This window comes from Populus nigra, chromosome 3 (assembly GCF_951802175.1).
Source record: "Populus nigra chromosome 3, ddPopNigr1.1, whole genome shotgun sequence".
Lineage (NCBI taxonomy): Eukaryota > Viridiplantae > Streptophyta > Magnoliopsida > Malpighiales > Salicaceae > Populus > Populus nigra.
Window position 1 is genome coordinate 15,016,302 of NC_084854.1, and position 14,024 is coordinate 15,030,325.

Below are 14,024 nucleotides of genomic sequence, written 5' to 3' on the forward strand. Positions count from 1 at the left end.
ATTAAGCTTTATCCTGAAGCAGTACTGGACAGGAAGATAATGAAGAGGAACAATGGTGTAGTTGTCATGGGATTAACTAAGTGGACTTCTCTACCTCAAGAAGATGCGACTCGGGAACAAGTGAGTGAAGTAATGCTTCAGTTTCCAGACATCAATTTCTATCCTTGAGGTCAAGGATTTGATGAAGAGAAGGGAAATGTTATGAGACAGTATACGAGTCTACTTCAACTTACATGCAAGTCAGGGCATATAATAAAACAAGTGTTATAGCTAGCTATATAGACAGCTCGTTAGAAGACTGGTAGTTCTATTATAACTGTCAGGTTAGTTCATTAAGGTAGTTAGAGATTCGAGTTTTCTAGGAGAAGCCAATCTCACGTTGTATAAGCCTTTTCTGTTTGTAAAGCATTCATTCAAGAAATAATATCAAATTTGTTAGCTTCTTCAAAGCTAAATTTCTCTCATCTTCTTCTTTCTTTCTTCATATTTCTCCATTGTTATAACTCTTCACAGAGTGCTCACTCCCGAAATTTGTTATCCGAGTCCTGAGGTTTTTTCCACAAAAAGGAAAAAAAAATTCTGTAAGCCGATGCAATATTACAATTTACATGGACTCAAGCCACTTGTTGCTAGAACCAGCAGCAGCCTGAAAGCTGCACCACTCTCCGTGGTTTGAGCGCTGAGTCATGGTTCATTCGTGTGAAAATAGCCTCTCTCTCTCGTTTATGCTTCTAGATAAGCACTACATATATATATAGATGCAGAAATCCTACTGTGTCTCAGTTTTTTGGTTCTGAGCATTAGATTATGTTCTACTAGGTAAAGCAGATTAGGCGGTTCCTTTTTATCAGGTTAATACTATTACCTTCATCACATAACTCAATGCAACATGCATTAGCTAGTGCTTATTCCTGTTATTAGAACACATCCCTCATAAGACTGGATCACATACCTTGGAAACACAACAAGAACGAGATATCCTTGTATATTCATCATCAGTGAAATTGTGGATTTTGCAAACAATAGCTAAAGCAAGCTCACAATGAGCGGTGTGGTTACATGACTCTGCTTCTGGGATGACAACCTCCAGCTATAGTTACCTATAAAGTATTCTACAACGCTTGTATACAATGATTTCTATTTTACGCGCAAGGAATTTGCTTAGAGAAGAATTTTTATGCCTTACAACATAGGAGGTAAGTCTGCTCTTCTACTAATTGAGAGCTTGCCGCTTCAACAATCTGACAGAGAATGTAGAGGCTTTGTCAGAATTTCATGTTCATTAAAACTAGAGGCACAAATGAGTAACTCTGATGGTATTACCTCAAATCCCATCTTTTCGTACAGTTTCTGTGCAGGAGTGTTGTTTCTATGCACATGCACATATGCATGTTCTATACCTGTGACACAAGGATTTGATAGAAGAGAAATTTTTAACCAAATCCACATTATACCTCACCAGTTCAGAAAATTCTAAAGGAAGTAACACAAACTATCTACCATTAGATTTGACCAACTCGATAGCAAAATGCAGCATGTTGGTTGCAATTCCCTGGCGTCGTGCTGATTTAGCAACACACAAGTTGGCAACATAACCATATCTATTTGCGCCTGTACTGTGGATGCTGCAGAAGAGAGGAGCCTTCACCCGTTCCTGTGGAGGGCATTGACTCCATTGCCAAGTTAATGAAACCATTTGATCAGGTTGATGGACTAATAGATTGGCACTTCAAATTTAAATAGAAAGCATCATACCCCTGGAAAGGTCTCTCCATGCAGTAAGCACCTGACACTCAAATCAAGAGTTCCGACTACACCTTTCAGTACAGTACGTTTTACATGTTTGTCTTCCTTCCTAACCTGATAATTTGATATGTGAGTGATTGGTCTAAGCTTCAATAAATGCACATGTATATAGAGGGAGAAAAAAAAGGCAGCAATCATTTTTTTTTTTTTTATCATAGTGAAGACTGAAGATGAATTGAGAACACTTTCAATTAAATCAACTCCAGCCTGGATATTGGGCTTCAATTTGTTCAGCATTTTTTTTTGTTCCTGTTCTCTTATTTTTACTAAAGAGAACTGATATAAGATCTTGTAAGACATCATACCATAATAATGCATCTACATTTTTGTCCATGCAGGCTTGTCCGATGCCTTTTTATGGCATGGAATTCCTGCATAATACGAGAAAAAGTAAGAATTTTATGCCACAGAAGACATTGAAAAGCAACCGAAAAGGAAAAATATCCACTCCTACCTGCTCTGCAAATTTCCTTTTGTGGTTATCAACATATCTGTGTTAATCAGGGATAGCTTCTATTAGTAATGCCCACTCTTCCATTCACACACACATTAATACCGACCTCAAATGAGGTCCTGTGAAGAACCTCACCAGGGTATCTCCTCCAGAGACCTCATTAATTTGGGGGTGGGGGGCTAAATTGTTTAAAAAATGCAAATAATGGGCATCAAATGGAAGGACATAAAACTAGACTCCATTTTGACTAAAATCCAGGATAACATGTTGAAGAACTCAGTTAAAACCATTGCCCTACATCATTTTCTTTGTATTCTCAACCAGCTTTAGTTTTAATCAGTCAAAAGCATTTTTTTTTAACAGTAAAAACACAATTCAAGTTGCCTCATTTGGTCTTATCATTTCTTATTATGTTAACACTTAAAACGAAACACAGTGCACATCAGTAAATTCCAGTTCGTTTGAGATGAATTGCGCACCGGTCATTTCTACCCTCCCAGTGACTTTCTGCTCGCAGCCATGCTGCTGTCTGCCACGGAAAAAGAGAGCAACCATCACCACAACAAACACAAGCTATTTATGAACACAAACAAGAAGAGTGGGGGGGGGGGTGATATAAAGGAAAGGACAAAGGATATAAAGGACAGATTTTTTTTTTAATTTTTAATTTTTTGGTCTTGCTGGATGGGCCAGAGATATTAGGAGGCAAAGGAACAAAATACATAACTAAAATAAAACATGCAAAACAATACTCACCATGTTTTTTCTTCAAAATTTTCTTTTGCATCAGTTGAATAAATAAAAAATAGAGCGAGCAAAGTGAATAAAGATGAAAAGGGAAGGAAAGGCACATAATAACCCATGTAGAATTTGAACAAGGGTGTAGATAGGAAGGGATGACATACCCAATATTCCTCATCTATCACAGCTTCTCTTGCCACAAATTGCCCAAATTCAAACTTTCTGTCATGCATCAACTCCTTTTCTGGCACTTGAAGTCGGTCAAATCGCAGATCAGAACCAGCTAACCTCTGTGTTTCCGATGAAGAAATAGATGTTGCTGGGACCTGTATTGATAGCTCTTCCTTCTTTCTTGTTTCAGAAGACCCAGAATAATTACTCATAGCTCTGTTGGCTCCCAAAAAAACCCATGTAGTATTTTTCTTAATTATCATGAATTATTTATTTACAAAAAGAAAAGAAGAGAAAAGACGGGCATGGGCAAGAACTTACATTGTCCAAGACGAGGGAATTCTACTGAATTTGTGAAGATCCCTGAATCCATAATGGGAAAAGCTCAAGAATTCAGGTTTGTGAAGGGAAACAGTCAACATGAGAGCTTGGTTAAATTTCAGTACTGGTGTTATTCATGTTACAAAGAATAATATGAGAAAGGAAAAGAAAATAAAAGATATAATTCAAAGGAAACCCCCACGCAAAAAATAAAAATAAAAATAAAAATAAAAGTAAAAGAGAGAGAATCTAAAAGAGGAAGAAGAAGGAGGCGTTGAAGGCGCCTTTCTATACAGACAGGCTGTACATTTCTAAAGGGTGGGCCATACGTGTGTCATGGATAAGACGAACTGCCTTTTCTTTATTTTTTATTCTTTTAACAAACTCAAAATAATTTGGGAATTATATAAATATTTTGTGGATAATTAAAAATCTTATTTGATGGTCCAGAAGACTTTTCCATCCTTCACCAAAAATAAAATAATTAATAGTCATCACTTCAAAAATAATAAAGAATTCAAATTAGTTCTTTTTTTTTCAAAGTTTTAATTATATTTGTTCCCCTACAATTTCATATGGATTTTAAAATATTTAAATATATATATATATTATTATATTAATATTTTTAGGGTTTGGGGAGAAACAATTTTTCTAAGGGTGATTACTTAAGGCTTAAGAAAAAGATTTTCCCTCCAAATCCATCTATGGGTTAAGGGGGGGCGAGTTTTATGATATTTGGGGGATACATTTTTATTTTTATTTTAGTTTGGAATGAACCAAATATTTTTTAGAAATAATTATTTTTGAGTTTTTTTGGGAGGAAAATAATTATTTTTAGGGTTTATGAGGGATAAGAATTGTATTTATTTATTCTTCAAGATTAAGTCTTAGTGTATCACTATATATTTATATATTTAACATATTTAGGGATTGTAATTTATTTTATTTATTTGTGGTTTTCAACAAGCTTCTATTAATCTGATAATGAGAAACTAAAATCTATCTATTTATCTAATTTTATAATATAAGAATGAATTTGATAATAAAAGAGACAAAAAAAAATCCAGGCATGTGTTTTATCGAAATGAAATATGGTTTTTTTTGGCATCGTAATCTAATTATATTTAAAAAAATAGTTTTAAATTAATTTATTTAAGTTTTGACATATGGATATTAAAAATAAATTTTAAAAAATAAAAATATTATTATTTTAATATATTAAAAAAATAATTTTTACTGCCATTTCAAACAAAACAAAGAAACTAAAAAAAAAAAAAAACATCAATTACCACGAAGGTTTTGTGTTGTGTGGCGTCCAGCACAAGTGATTGGGGGACGCACACAGAGAAATAGAATGGTATGGGAAACCAGTAGCGGCTCTTGTTTTTTATTTCGTGGTCAGAGAGGAACACGTGGCTCTCCCTCTTCCTGTCTGCCCCCCTCATTTTACAGGATGCTCTCCCATTCATTATACTTCAATAATTAAAAGAAATAATAATAATAATTGTAATATCCCTCCAATATTCCTATTTTTTTTATGGGTCAATAACATTGTAATTCACAATATATTATTTTCTTATTCGACTGGAAAGGATAAATCACCTAGAACAATTAGGTCTTAAATTGGTCCTCTATTGTGCATTTTCATAATCTTTCTCTATAATTAATTTTGAATGATAGCATGAAAACATAATTAATTTTGGGTGAATGGAGCTTGAGTGTTGTATTCACATGGCTAATTGAATTAAAAAGAAAAAAAGTTTCGACAATATCCATATTATAAATATAAAACTAAATATTCTACAAATATATTTATATATTATAAATATAAATTTCAGGTTATACTTGGTCGGATTAGATAATATTCATATTCTACTTATTATTTATTAAGTTCAAAAAATAATCATCTATTCAAGTCAGTATCCATCAAGTTCAAATTAAATTTTCATTTCTAATTAAAGTTTTATTTTTTACAAAAAAAATAACATTTAATAATAATTATTAGTTGGATTCTAACCTGTAACAATACATAATGTTTAGTCGCTACTTACCACTTGATTACCATATATATTTAGTACTTAGGTGCCACATGATTCTTAAGAGGAGAGAGAGCTGAAAACTTTCTCTAATTCTCCTAATTAGGTTGAATGTTTAAGCTTCAAAAAGAAAAGGGAGAGAGCTGAAATTTCTTCTTCTCTTTCAAAGGAAATCCATGGGTGTTAGTGGGTAAGTTAGATTGAGAGAGAAATTTGAAGAAATGGGTTGTTAGAAAGAGTTCATCAATTTGAAGAGAAAGGGTTGTTCTTGAGTTTTATCATCAAAACCTACTATATTGGGTTAGATGGAGAAGGTAAAAGATGTTATCTTCAACTAATTTCATATTATTTTAAATTTGATGGTTGTTTTTAAAAAGAAAAAATAAGTTAGGGTTAAATAAAATTGATAGGGCAAATATTAGTTTGATTAAATTTAAATTGAAATCTCATTTTAGGGATCTAATAATTATAAAGTAAACTACTCTTTAGAAGATTAATTATGATTGTCAAAACATAAGGGTGGACATAAGGGTTGCTGGCCATGGTAGTCTTTATCAGGGCTGAAAATTCAAGATATGATGACATGTTTACAAAGTATAATCTTGATTTGGGTTCGACAACTATTTTTTTTATTATTATTATTGATTTTGTGTCTTGCCCTAATATTTCAAATTAACCCTTCAACTTCTTTTTATTTTTAATTTAGTTCATGATTTTTTGGTCAATATTTATTTTATTCAAAATAGTTTATGAGAATCAAAATTGGTTTCATTTTCATCCTTTTTCAGTAGTAAAGCAATAACAATTAGTCTCAAAGAGCTAGCTAAACAAGAACAAGAATTTCATATGAACAGACTTAGATATATATTACTTAGAAATAATAATAAAAATGAACGAAACAGGACCAGTGTTAACCGGATAAATCTTTCAAGATCAAAGACCATCTAGATTTTAAGGTCAGTGGTGGTCGGCCTAGATAAGATAAATAATGTCTAATCTTCTTAAAGAACAACCAAAAGTCAAGTTAACTCTGTTCATCCACCCATGCAAGAAATTCAAAAATATCATAAAGGCAGGATTGTTATCGGATTACCTTTTAAAATGATTAACATCATGTATGATGATAAAAAAAATATATATATTATTTTAAATTCTGTTTGTTTTTGTATTTTAAAAACTCTTTTTAAAAAATTTAAATTTTATTTATTTTTTCATGCTTTAAATTAATATTTTTTAGTGTTTTTAGATCATTTTGATGCGCTAAATTACTGAAAAAATAATTTTTAAAAATAATTTTATATATTTTTAAATAAAAAACAACATTTCTAATCATATAACAGAATAACTTGATCGTGTAGAAAACTCTCAGCATGCGCATGTCTCACTTTTAAAAAAACCAAACAAAACCTATGTTTAAATCTTTTGATATATCAATAGAATATTTAAGTATATAGTAACTATGAACTCTTAAAAGTAATTTTGAAAGGAGAAGATACTTTTTATTTCATAATAGTAAAATATAAATATTAGTGTATAAGATCCAATATTACTTTCTTTTTGTTTTTTCATTTTTTAAGGATTTTTTAGTCAAGTTACTAAATATAATCAATCAAAATAAAAAAATAGAAAATGATTTTAGCTATGATTTATTATAATTTCACTTTTATAATCGGTTTTTATTTTATCATATAGTAAATTGATTTTATTTTTAAATAAAAACAACAACAGTTTCTTTAGTTGAAACAACTAATTATGTACATTGCAAGAAAAACAAAAAGATTTTTTTTTTGAAAAAAGACATGAAAATCTTATTATAAATACGAAGAATATTGTTTTAATTTTTAACTATGTTTTAGAAATGGTAAGAGTGCTATTTTCAAAGACTTGTAAGGATTGTAGTCAAGTTCTAGAAGGTAAGAAAACATATTCAGAGAGTAGGAATAAAATTTATGGAGAGTTTTAAATAATTTTCAACGATAAGATTTTGTTTTTAAATGGTTGGAATTGAAGTTCAGGAAGTAGAAAAATCAACCTCAGACGTTGAGTTTGAATGCTCTCAGACCAGCTTTCAAATGGTAAGAATATTCATATAGAGGTAAATTACTATAGTAAGAAGGTGAATAAATCTTAGAGGTTGCAATAATCAGCTTTTAGTTTAGAGAATACTAATTCACTTTCTTTTACGAAAAAAAATTTAATTGACTTGAAAATAATTATTGTTAGGAACAATCTTGAAAATATTCCCAGTTTTGCTAGGAAATTACTTGCCTCCACACATGATAAAAAGGAAGATACTTCTTTCTTTTTTTTTTGCATAAATTGATTTGTTTTGTGAATGAATTGCAAGTAGTCTCCGGTTTAATCATCATCTAGTTGCAAATCTTTCCACATTCGTCTCTCCTTTGTGCCACAAATTCATCAGTGCATCTCATCGGTACAACTTTTCTGGCTTGACCTTCTTTCTTACCAAGAAATCTGGCAGGTGTTATTCAAAATCTGGCAAAACTATACACGATGGCCTCCGTAGCAAGAACCCACACGATTTTGATTGCAGATACATGTAAGAAAGGGTGGCAAGACCCTCAACTTGTTCATAAAAAAAAAAAAAAAAACCCTCATCGAAGCAAAGCCCAGCTGCATCTGTACATCCATTCATAGCTCAATAAGAAAAAGATCCGTGACAGATATCTTCTTAAATTCCCAGGAATACTGCAATATTTGCTTTACTATTTTCCTCCTGCGTCCCAATTAGTAGCCAAATGATCCCAGCATTGATTGGACCACCATATAGAGTACGATAGCAAATCTTTCAATGGTCAGGGTCTTTCAAATCCCATGCATGCTCAGCATCCTTTTCCTGCCACGTGCGGTTCAATATGAAGTTCTGTGCGGAAAAAGGGAAACATTGAAAAATTATTTAAAGAATCAACCATGGAAGTTCTCCATTTTTTACCTCCAGGAGACTACTAGGCACACGGTATTTAAATCATCCAATATATTTGTAGCATTTGTCTCTGATTAGAACCGAAAGTTATAGTTTCATCTATTAAATCCCCCAAGTCTCCATTACGTCCTATCACCCATATCTGTTTAACTAAAAGAATAACTTTAATAATGAAAATGCCCCAGTTGTCCTCAGTTTTCTTGAGGACAGGGTCTTATATAGTTTATCTCTATCATCTTATTTGAAAACAAGAAAATCTGTCATTGTTCAATAAAAAAAGTCGCCAGTCTTGAACAAAATAGCTTTTCAAGCGGCTAAAAATAGGGCACTGAGCAATTCGCAAAAAAAGCTTTAAACAGTTCCCTGCCTAAACGTCAAACAGGCAATAAGATAAGAAACAAGATAAAGCTTTGGCTTTTCATCTACAAATTGAAGGGACAGACAATAACAATTATTATTGATTAAAAAAAAACTAAAAGGCATAGTGTTTTTACTGGAGCACAAAACACTATCCATTCTCTCACAATTGAGCCTTAATCAATTTATTTTGCACTGTGAATTGGAAAATTATTTTTTTATTTTTTTTTCAATTTGATCTTTAAACTTTTATTTTGAACAATTAAACCTTTTTGAGCTCAAATTAACATCCAATTGCATGTTTTTCAGGATGTAGGGTTTAATTGCCGACATAGAACTGAAGTGAAAATCTCAAATAACACGTTGTTTAGAAAATATATTTTAGTCCATCATCTTTTTTTGCTATTAGAAGACAAGTCCCTTTAATTTTAGAAAATTACATTTTGGTACAAAACCTTATTGTTATTATTTTTTCAGTTCTTTATTCATGGGAGAAGAGAAACGAGTCATCGGATTCCAACAAAGAGAGAAAAAACTCTGCATTGATGATGATTTCGACCACAAAACAAGTTAAATTGGTTTCATCTAGTTCTACTAGGTGAGGAGATGGTTATTTTGAGTCTCAATGTAACCCAAAAAACCATATCTAAGTCAAGGATAAAATATTTTTTTCCGGATTGATTTTGTGTGTTAGACTGTTTTTGGGTTTGTTAGGTTGATAGGTTGATTTCTTGATGTTCTAGAGGTATTTGCAGGTGTTTTGTAGTTAAAATGAGTTGAAAAACAAGTTTTTTAAGTAAAAAGCTCGAGGCCTGATTTTTCAACTATCAACTATCATTCTAGATTGGTAAACGACGTGTCACCTGCCACAACAAGCAACATTTGATTTGCTTGTTATTTTTTTCAAAAAAAATAGGGGTCACCTTTTTAAATAAAAAAAAAAATAACAGGCCTAGGCACGCAAGCCTAGGCTTCCAGGCTCATGCTCCTGGGCTTTTTCCCTTCTTGATACTTCTTTTTTTTTTCTTCCAATTAATGCCTTTTTTAAAATATTTTTTAAGTTTGTTTTTTAATTAATACACCTTAGCCTTTTTTTAAATAGTGATTATTTTTTAATTATATTGGGTGTCTTTAATTTTTGATGAAGTTGATATGATTCATCTATGATTTTTAAAAATATTTCATATAGATTAAATTTATTTTAAAAAATAAAAAATGTTTATTTTTATGATATTTTTAATATGTGCAACCTTATATAAAATTGTTTTTTTTTATTTTAATCAATAAATTTTATGTGTCTGTTGATTTCTATTACAAATTAATTTTAATAAATAAATTCATTAAATATAGCCAGGTAAATGACTTATATTGCGCTTTTAAATATTTTGATCTATATTTGTCTTAATTTTTTTAGTTTCGTTTCTATTTATCGTAATTTTTTTTATCGAGTTATCCTAACCTCAAGATCTAGGACACACGATAGACATGTAATCTAGATATATCTCATGTCCAGGTTACGGATTTCTCGTGCTAACCTACCATCGCTCAGGGTAATATTTTTTTTTTCATTTATTTTTTGTTGCCTCAGTTTTAATCCTATTATCAAATTAATCAAAATTTAACTCAATTATCAAATTTCTCTTACATCTTTAAAAATATAATCGCCTCCAAAATATAATCGCCTCCTATTTTTTTTAGGGTTAAAAAATAAAATTGATTTCGCTCGTGGTGCTGTGCAAGCCACCAATCTAATATCAACTAAAAGGACACTCCTAATCCATTCTCTTGTCCTCTTGAACTGGGTTATTACCCATCTAGATGCTGCCTTTTCTTTGCCTTCTCAAAGTTGGCATCGCCATTTTCTTAGTTGCTAACAAAACCCCTTTTAGGGACAACTCTCTAAGACATAAATCCCAATTTCTAGGAAATGATACCCAAAATTGACGCTATAATTGCAGAATCCTCCATATCCAACATATATTTAAGATTCATATCCACACTACAAATGTGGAATGCTTCGAGAAACATCCATAACCCATTTCCTCTACCATTATGTTCTCTATAACCACATGGAAAAATTAAAGCGTTCATTCCATTTTACAATTTTTCCTTGAAATCCATTTTGATTAGGAACTGTGACAGTTTCAACTGAGCATAAGAGCACGCTTATGTCACTGGGGGGCTATATTATTCTTATCATTTTGTTTCTTTCTATTTTAGTCCTCAAATGCCACACATTCCTAATTTCTTTCCTCATTCCTTCTCTCACCAATAATAGTTATTTGATACTTTTCTCTCCTGGAACAAACAATATACCATAACTTACTGTAGCATCTTCACAAAAGTAATGAGATGTACAAACTTCACCTAAACCAGTCTTAAAAGGATTTGATATAAGCATAGCAGAATAATGTCTTCTCAAATAGTGAATGTGCTCATATCATTAGCTAGCAAACAATAGTCCCAAAGGGATGGTCATTAATTTTGAGAAAAGATAAAAAATTGCTCATATCATGAAAGCTAGTAGCAACAAATAATAACTCCAAATAGCATGTAGAATGTTCATTAATGCTTGAGGAAAAACTAAGGGATTCCATGCTCTACAGAAATTCAGTAAGAAACCAAATGACTAGTGTACATGACAAGGATAGGCAACTCTACCTTTTCAACTAGTACCGGTCGTGATGGATGGGTTAGAATGGCCTCAACTCTATCTAATGATGCTTTCAGTCGTCCAGAGTTCATGTTGAACAATGGCTCACCAGTACCCAAAGCCCTGAAAGATATACGGTTTCATCCATAACATGAGAATAAATAAACCACAGCAACAAATTAAATAAGTTAGCATGTAACCCTGACATGAGAAACAGTTATTCAAATTTAGTTTCTTACGCAACAATAGCACTTTAATAATTAACTACTCCTTCATGAACTAATGCGTGGAAGATCCAGGAACTTGCCCGGTAATTTCTGGAATAACATAATCGGCTCTCCACCCAAACCGCAAATCCATGCCAGGGAACAACCCGAATGATGTCTTATTCTGAATCCTAGATATGCCATCTCCACCTAAACAAGTTGTAAGCTTCCAATTCCAACCAGTTGAATGCAACTGAAAATTATGGCCTATGCCAACCTATATTTCCAAGAGTTACAGGTCCGATCACCACAAAAATGCATACCCATGAGTTCAACAACCAAAAAATTACTCAAAAGACAAACTACTCTTTTTTAAAACTAACCAGCCAGCCATTACATGCTAAAATCCACAAGATGTGAAAAGGATCAAATCAAACCTGGAGATTTAGAAACTTGGTAACAGGAATCTTCTTTGAAAGAATGCGTACATCCTGATGTATTGCCTCATATGTGAATTTCCACCTCCGTTCCGGGGATAAGGGTTTCAGAACAATCTTGCCTTGGAATTCATTGATTGGAGCATTATAGAACTGAATCAAAATGTGGACTCCAAAAATCAAAACCAGACAGACAACAGGACAAGTAATGCACACATAGCACAGCATAAAAAATATAGACAAGCATTCATCAAAAAATAAAAAAGGAATTCCATTCAATCACAGCAGAAATGAGAAAGGGAATATCTATATTGTTCAAGTGTTCATTTGACAAATTACCAATATCCATCACTCTAACAGGAGCGATGAATAATTTATTTATTCCATTTTGCACCCACTACCCTGTCAGGTTTTCCAAACAATACAAACTCGCAATAGCTTAAGGTTCCACTTTAAAGTTCAAAACTTTCATGATGACATCTTAGTGCTTTGATTAAATTAGCTGTCTATCTTTAATAGCAGAAAAATGTTCTCCAGACATTGAATCCATTGCTCTCTGCATAGCAGTGTCAAATCATGTGAAGGATCCACGTCAAAGAATTCAAGTCGAAATAGGATATTCATCAAACATGGAAACCTAGCAAAATTTACCAAAATGGACAAATCCAGAGGTATTTACCAGACAGAAAATTGTCAGAACAGTATATTGCCATGATAGAAAAAAGACAAAGACAAAGCATTAGAACACAACTAGATTGCCATAACAAATAAATCTTCATATTTACAAGTACCCTACATCTCAAAGGAATAACCAACACCAGAAAAACTCATTTTCTTTCACAATGGTACATTTCCAGCAAAGGATATGCGAAAAAGAAAAAAGAAAAAAACAAACTAGCAACAAGATGTTTCCTTGACCAAAATCCCGTCTTGCTTCCACTCTTACCATTTCACTCTCATTGATCATTTACCACATACATAAATTAAGAACATAGCATAGAAAAGCCACGTAATATCCAAAATAATCCATTTTTCAAACATATACTGTCTCGTGGCTAGCAAAACAGGCAGGAAATCCAAATAATACCTCTAAATTAACACCAACTCGAATCCCCTCAATTTCCTTTCTGAACTTGAGAAACAACTCCGACGGTATCAAATTGATATTGTAAAGCTCTTCCCATGAAGTGGGCTCCTCTCCATTTGAACCAGAATCCATTTTTCTACTGCAAAACAACCCACCAGTCCTGCGTCAGAAATTCTCTCTTGGGTCTCAAACTTTATTAAATAAAGCTTTTTGTTTGCTTTGAAATGAGCGAAAAGTTTCTTTCCTGTTTTTCTATTACTAAAAAAACCAATAAAGAAGAATTTTATGGCAAAGCTATTTCTTATTATTAGTATTATTATTATTATTTAAAAGAAATAAAGAGCAAATAGCTTGTAAAATTTAAAAGAGAAATTCATTAATTTTTTAATATATATTTCAATACTCAAAATAAAATACAAATAATCTATTTATAAAAAAATAATGAAAACATTAAAAAATACTAGAAGACTCAAGTATTATAGAAAACTAAAAAAATTAAACCCAAGAGTCATAAAATTTAAAAAATTCTAATAAATATTTAATATATATATAGATATATATATATATATAATTATAGATTTCATAACACTCCTTTTAAAGACCATATATTAAAAATATATTTCATTAAAACCTTGCAAAAAACTCAATGAAAAAAAACTTAAGCAAAGAAATACAACGTTGTGTGATTTCTGAGTAGTTTAGAATTCAATAAAAAATTTAATATAAATACTTTAAAATCTATATTTAAATACTTCATATTCATGAAAATACAAAATTACCGCATCCTTAGGTAAAACTTTAAGGCATATTG

General features: G+C 31.6%; 2 protein-coding genes across 4 annotated transcripts; both read right to left on the reverse strand.

Moving 5' to 3' along the window:
• Positions 1–953: 953 nt before the first annotated feature.
• Positions 954–3,775, reverse strand: LOC133689636 (GCN5-related N-acetyltransferase 6, chloroplastic). Its single transcript, XM_062109582.1, has 9 exons — positions 3,494–3,775; positions 3,166–3,388; positions 2,740–2,789; positions 2,261–2,297; positions 2,112–2,177; positions 1,756–1,860; positions 1,501–1,654; positions 1,324–1,400; positions 954–1,241 (listed from the first exon to the last, which is right to left on the reverse strand). The coding sequence occupies exons 1-9, from the start codon at positions 3,592–3,594 to the stop codon at positions 1,176–1,178; spliced, it is 879 nt and encodes a 292-aa protein (XP_061965566.1). The 5' UTR covers positions 3,595–3,775; the 3' UTR covers positions 954–1,175.
• A 4,031-nt stretch (positions 3,776–7,806) lies between these two features.
• On the reverse strand, positions 7,807–13,482 carry LOC133688781 (uncharacterized). Of its 3 annotated transcripts, none has more exons than XM_062108393.1 (5): positions 13,214–13,481; positions 12,127–12,279; positions 11,791–11,966; positions 11,492–11,606; positions 7,807–8,386 (listed from the first exon to the last, which is right to left on the reverse strand). In XM_062108393.1, exons 1-5 carry the CDS (start codon positions 13,343–13,345, stop codon positions 8,339–8,341), a joined length of 624 nt encoding a protein of 207 aa, XP_061964377.1. In that variant the 5' UTR covers positions 13,346–13,481; the 3' UTR covers positions 7,807–8,338. The 3 variants fall into 3 exon arrangements, with proteins under 3 accessions (XP_061964377.1, XP_061964376.1, XP_061964378.1); XM_062108392.1 differs by having other exon boundaries at positions 7,807–8,413; XM_062108394.1 differs by lacking the exon at positions 7,807–8,386 and adding an exon at positions 8,548–8,836 and having other exon boundaries at positions 13,214–13,482.
• Between the last annotated feature and the right edge of the window lie 542 nt (positions 13,483–14,024).

Bases quoted from the DNA above. Each gene is read 5' to 3' on its own strand.
- LOC133689636 (XM_062109582.1), bottom strand. From the start codon at position 3,594: ATGTTGACTGTTTCCCTTCACAAACCTGAATTCTTGAGCTTTTCCCAT. The intron at 3,389-3,493 runs GTAAGTTCTTGC...GGGAGCCAACAG, and splicing joins ATTCCCTCGTCTTGGACAAT to AGCTATGAGTAATTATTCTG. The intron at 1,401-1,500 runs GTAGATAGTTTG...CTTGTGTCACAG, and splicing joins CGAGTTGGTCAAATCTAATG to GTATAGAACATGCATATGTG.
- LOC133688781 (XM_062108392.1), bottom strand. From the start codon at position 13,345: ATGGATTCTGGTTCAAATGGAGAGGAGCCCACTTCATGGGAAGAGCTT. The intron at 11,607-11,790 runs GCAAGTTCCTGG...TATATCTTTCAG, and splicing joins GTTATTCCAGAAATTACCGG to GGCTTTGGGTACTGGTGAGC. The intron at 8,414-11,491 runs GTAGAGTTGCCT...TTTTCCGCACAG, and splicing joins GACCGGTACTAGTTGAAAAG to AACTTCATATTGAACCGCAC.